At 32.0% G+C, this 5,499-nt stretch overlaps 1 protein-coding gene across 1 annotated transcript; it reads right to left on the bottom strand.

The window, feature by feature from the left end:
- Positions 1-841: 841 nt before the first annotated feature.
- Positions 842-4,602, bottom strand: LOC103722250 (alpha carbonic anhydrase 7-like). Its single transcript, XM_008812724.4, has 7 exons — positions 4,376-4,602; positions 4,070-4,287; positions 3,628-3,734; positions 2,962-3,064; positions 2,707-2,874; positions 2,555-2,608; positions 842-1,179 (listed from the first exon to the last, which is right to left on the bottom strand). The coding sequence occupies exons 1-7, from the start codon at positions 4,464-4,466 to the stop codon at positions 1,078-1,080; spliced, it is 843 nt and encodes a 280-aa protein (XP_008810946.2). The 5' UTR covers positions 4,467-4,602; the 3' UTR covers positions 842-1,077.
- Positions 4,603-5,499: the final 897 nt, after the last annotated feature.

The raw sequence follows: 5,499 nt of genomic DNA, 5'->3' as shown, positions 1-5,499 counted from the left end.
GCCCGCCGGGAACGGGGCGGGGGTCGTGACACGTACACACACAAAAAAAAAGGGTCAAGGAGGTACTTTTCACTTAATTGTCATGTTTTACTCTCTAAGAACCATTTCGTTGAAAATAATCCAATATAAAAAATAAATTTTATATTAAATTATTATATTTGGTATGAAAAATAGATAAGGTAGATGGTAAAATAAATAATGGATTCTGTGTTTATTTTTTTGAAAAAAAAGGTAAAACAAATACTATTAGTAGGGTGATATTTATTTTTCCATATTGGACTACTACGTGGAGATAATCTAAAAATATTATTTCTTGATAGAAATGCCCTCACTAATATCATACTAATATATTGATTAATAATTTTTACAAATAATAATTCGTTTATTAGTAAATACAAACTATTACTAAATTTAAAAATATTTATTAATTATCAATAATATAATATAGTGTTTATTAATAATTAATTTATTTTTAGTATATGTATATTAATTTAAAAGTATTTATTAATTTGTGTAGATATATTTTAATATTCAAAATAGCCAATATTGGCGGTATTTATATAAGTAGGCTATACATAGCCAATAAATGGACTAAGAAAAAAATATTATTATTTAAATTTTTTACTTAATGGTATTGTTGAAAATTTAACAATATCCTTATATAAAATAATATCTAATCAAATATAGTAATATTTTTCCTATGCTATTTTTGAGTATAATTTTTCACTAATCAAATATGATAAAATTTATTTTTCTCCACAATCATTTTTTTTTCAAAAAAATAATTCTCAGGAATCATTAGATAACTCCGTAATCTGAGATAATCCAAAACAAACGAACATTTAGAGGATAATTTTTGCAATGACATAGAAGACATCATATTGTTTATTTGATAATTCACATGAACTTCAAGGGTATTCTTTCTTCAAACAACTTTACCTCTTCCCATGAGGTTAAATAGTAAATAACAAATTAATATTATCTTCTCTCAAAATGAATAACTTTATTTATTAGCAACTAGCTAAAAGACATACAAGACATTAGAGAAACAAATGGGGCATTCACTAGATCATTTGATTAATGCGGAAAACGTTGATCCCCTTCATGAATCTTTGGAGTATAAAACTGGATCTCGCGTTCATTGATTGGTTGGATTGGCCTCGCATTGTTCTCTGCATTCTGAACATGGGAGAAAATGATAAATATATGTGAGGGCAGAAGTCTAAAAATAAGAAAGGAAAAATGACACATATTTTATTCCAAATAAATCATGCAGCCTAATTCAAAATACTGTTTGCTCTATTTATCCATCAAATCTAATGTCATTCTACATATGTATCAAATGGCTACAAAAGTGAATAGTAATAAACAAAAGAACCAACATTACACACAAGATAATACGGTTTTTTTTATGAATATCCTTCTAAAAATTTAAATTTGAGTGAATACCTTTTTAAAATTTATATTTACTTCTATATCCTCATAAAATATTATTTTTACACAAATGCCTCTAATATAACGGTTCTTCTAATACTATTAATAAAAACCATATTTATTTTAACTAAATATAAAAAAATTTAAATTATATTTTTGTCTCCCATCGCGATCGTCTTATACATGTTTCTTTTGCACATCTAGTCATTAAAGATATTTTAGTCATTTTAATTTGAAACCGTTAAGTTTTTAACGGCGTTAGATGGGGTAGGTACGTATGAAAAAGCAAGAATAAGAAAAAGATAGAATAGCAAAGCAAGTATCTTACGAGAATATTCATGCAAATATTAATTTTGAAAGGTATTCATGCAAAATTCGATATTTAGGAGTATATTCATGCAAAAAATTCTAAAAATAAACTCGATGAAGTATGTGACTCACCATCTTGAATCACAAATTAGGCAAAACAATGTTTCTCATATGCTCGTCCCACCAATTTTGCCTCTCAATGTGTATCAAAAAGAGAGAACTAATGTCTGCTATTAAAACAAATGTTACAAATAATAATGAGAAAATACCAAATTTGAACGATGATCTTCAAATTATAAAATCCATATGCTTGTATCTCCAAAACAAGTAAACTAGATTGCAAGCAAAGATAGCAGATAACTATTGAAAATGTTTGATATTTATCATAAAAAGAGGTTTAGATGCCAATAGTTGTTAGCTCAGTTGGTTGGCACCTGTCCCCAAGGATTATCTTTAGAGGAGGACTGCCACTCTTATTATGTATTATACATAACCCATTTATAATGATATTCATTCCAAAATTAATGTTCTGGTTTTCATTATGTTTTTCCACTTATTATAATTTGTATTCATGATTAGGCAGAGAGTAATCCCTTATCTAGGAATCATCATAGCATGTTTAGTTGCCAGAAACGAGTGATAAAATTACTTGCCCTCCCTCTAACTAGCTAAAGGCAACATAACGCATTCACTTGAGTTACAATTAATCCCAGATATAACTGTTGTAGATAGAAATACTGAAATCCAACCTGTATAAAGCTTCAGCTAATTAACATTAATAGCTATTATATGAAGAATCAGGGTAACTTACATCGTGCACAGCCTCCCTTAGCAACCTCACTTGTTCTCTTGAAACAGTTCTGACCTATAACTCACAATAAATTGTTCAGAACTACAATTATATTTCATGAGAAGTGGAATATCAAGAATTTGTATGTTAACAGATTTAAGCAGATTAATTACCTTCTTAGTAATAGTCCATACAACACCTTGAGTGCAAGGTGGGGTTGTCAGAGATCCCATGTATCTATAATACTTCCTACTTCCTATCTTTATGTGCCTTGGATCGACCATGCCTACGTTTGTCTCCTTTTCTTCGGCGTCGGCAATTTCTTTAATGTGTTCCATTAGCTGTGAAAAAGCAAGAGAGTAAGCTTTTTTTTTTTTTATGTGAAGGGATTCACACTAACTGTAGATGAAGTTGAAAAGAAGGAATACTTCTGAAAGAAATGTGTCTGGCCGTCCAATTTTATACATGATGCCCACGACAGCATTTTTTTGGTCAGAGCTTTGGTGAACCATGTGAATCTCAAGGTCATATCTGCAAACGGATAACACATATTCCCTCTTTGCAATTAGCATGAGAAAAGTACCCTGCTAATTGCTTCGTAAATGAGAGCATGGATTTAGTTATGTTCTAATGTGTTCGTGATATAATTTTATTTGAAGTTTTGATTTCTGATAATCTTTAAAAAAGAATTGCCATACGAGGTATCTTCGGTTATGAGGTATGTTTAGTTGAAAGGGAAACTACAAGAGAAAAAGAAGAAGTTATAATTAGAGATACAAAAATAAATACAATACTAGTTTTTCTAAGAAAGAAATTTTCCATGCTTTTGTTCTTGACGCCAACATAATGTATTATAAAGGCAGCAAATTTGAGTTTATATAAAGTAGCAGAAGTTTTTATGGATAAAGAAATGAAATACTATAAACTATAGTATGAAGTCATCTCGGTTTTGGTGTAATGAAATATAATCGTTTCTTTTTTCTTACTACAGGGCAGAAGCTCTAACAACGATCCTTTCGCACAATTCGATCATCTCTTTTCAAACCAAAAAACAGGGAGGTTGGATATGAGGTTTAAGTGCGAGAGAGAGAGACCTCTTGCCATTAATGCTGTGTTCCGACGGAGAGTGCCAATGGCATTGCATAAGCTGGTACTCTGTTCCATTGATGCGAATCCACCCTCCTCCTTCCGCCCATTTCAACTAAATCCAAGCAACACAATATTTTTGTCAAAAGTAAAACACAAAATAAAAAAAAATAGTTTAAACTAGTAAGCTACTAAACTGGTACGTACAAAAGAACCTTTATCTGAAATATCACAAGCTGAACTTCATGATTTCTATGAAGGAGCCACAAACATATATGCTCTTTATTTTTTTTTTTTAGAAATATCATAGAGCCATCTTATTGCTCGTTCCATTGTTGACTTCCTTTCCATTGGAATATTAAGAAAATAAACAAGCTCAAAGTATGAAAATGGAAATTTTATCATGGTGATATAAATGGTTGCAACCTGCAAGCAAGTAAAAGGCTGTACCATTATGTCATGGCCGCGATTCTTAAGCGTTGCGTTTGAGGCCTTGTAGCTCCTCTTGAGCCTCCCCAATCCAGGGAAAATCTTCACCCTTTCATGGGTCAGATCAATTGGCGACTGCATGTCTCCATTGTTACACGCAGCCCACTCCTTGTGTATCTCTCCCCAGTGATCCGGCCCATTGGGGCTTCCTTCCTCATAGCTGAACTCCTTCTCATCCTCTGCACCAACCACAGAGAACCGATTAAAGCTGTCAAAAACCATATATAAGTCTCTATTTTCATAGATAAGGGTTCCAACTCTCGTTACCAACTTCTTGAGATACAACTACGGGACTCCAAGACAGAAGGAGAACAAGGAGGATGGAAGGCAAGAAGATGAGAGCTTCAGCTTTCTTCATTTCTAACAAGCCAAAAGGCAAGTATTTTTCTATTTTTTAAAGAAGAATTCCTTTTGAAAGAGAGCCAAAAGAGTTGGTCTTCTTCTGGTGGGGGATCCCAGACACGGCATACAGAGAGAGCTAAGAGAGCATTTTATAAGCATGCAGTAGGACTAGTCAAAAAAGCAAGGAATTTGTAGCAAAAAAAAAAGAGAGCAAGGAATACATTGAATGGGAACGTGGGAGCCGTTTCAAACTAGTGACGGAAGCTGGTTTCCATTATTCAAAGATCGCCCTCATCTTCTTTGGTAATATTTCAAAATGACAGATTGGGAGCAGAGTTTTCTTCTAACCGATGATGTATGGGTAGGCAGAGGCTGATCTCAAGGACAGTGGTAGGTGCCCGGATGCAGTTTCCCATCTGAATTAAAAAATCTTTCGATCAACATTTTGAAAAAAAGTACCGGTATACTTGACAAGTAATGAATCACATTCTCGGTTAAAAGTCTGATTCGGAGGTGCAATCAGGCTGAACTTAGCCCAATAGCCAAAAACCCGAGTTCAACTTAATTTAAAATATTGAAACTCAAAATTTAATTCAAAATCGATCAAATTTTAATATCCAAATCCGAACTCGACTCAGTTAAAAAAAAAAAAGAATATTCGAGATTGACTTAATTCAATTTTGAAAATCAACCGAGCCATAATTAAAAAACATAATTAAAATAAAATATAAAATAATATTATATTTTAAAATATCAAATTAATAATCTATAGTATTTATATTATTAAAAATATATATATTTGATTAGGCTTTCAAGCCTTCAAGCCAAATATTTTGCTACTGGAGCAATTGACACGAAAAACTATTCAAGCTATTTGAGTTCGATAATGGTCGAACTCTAATCGAGCTTAGGCCCAATTTAATCCCAAGTAGCTTGGGAGCTGCTTAGCTCATTGGCACCCCTAATTCTTACCTATATGACTAGTCAGCATTCAATAACTTTATCAGCTAAACTATATTTTGATTCCCATATAATCGTAAATAATTGTT

This window comes from Phoenix dactylifera, chromosome 2 (assembly GCF_009389715.1).
Source record: "Phoenix dactylifera cultivar Barhee BC4 chromosome 2, palm_55x_up_171113_PBpolish2nd_filt_p, whole genome shotgun sequence".
In the NCBI taxonomy this organism is placed as follows: domain Eukaryota; kingdom Viridiplantae; phylum Streptophyta; class Magnoliopsida; order Arecales; family Arecaceae; genus Phoenix; species Phoenix dactylifera.
This window is presented reverse-complemented; position numbering and strand designations above follow the sequence as displayed.

Coding starts and splice junctions, on each gene's coding strand:
- LOC103722250 (XM_008812724.4), bottom strand. CDS start 4,466: ATGAAGAAAGCTGAAGCTCTCATCTTCTTGCCTTCCATCCTCCTTGTT. Junction 4,288..4,375: donor AGTTGTATCTCAAGAAGTTG/GTAACGAGAGTT, acceptor TGGTTGGTGCAG/AGGATGAGAAGGAGTTCAGC. Junction 3,735..4,069: donor ATCGCGGCCATGACATAATG/GTACAGCCTTTT, acceptor GCTTGGATTTAG/TTGAAATGGGCGGAAGGAGG.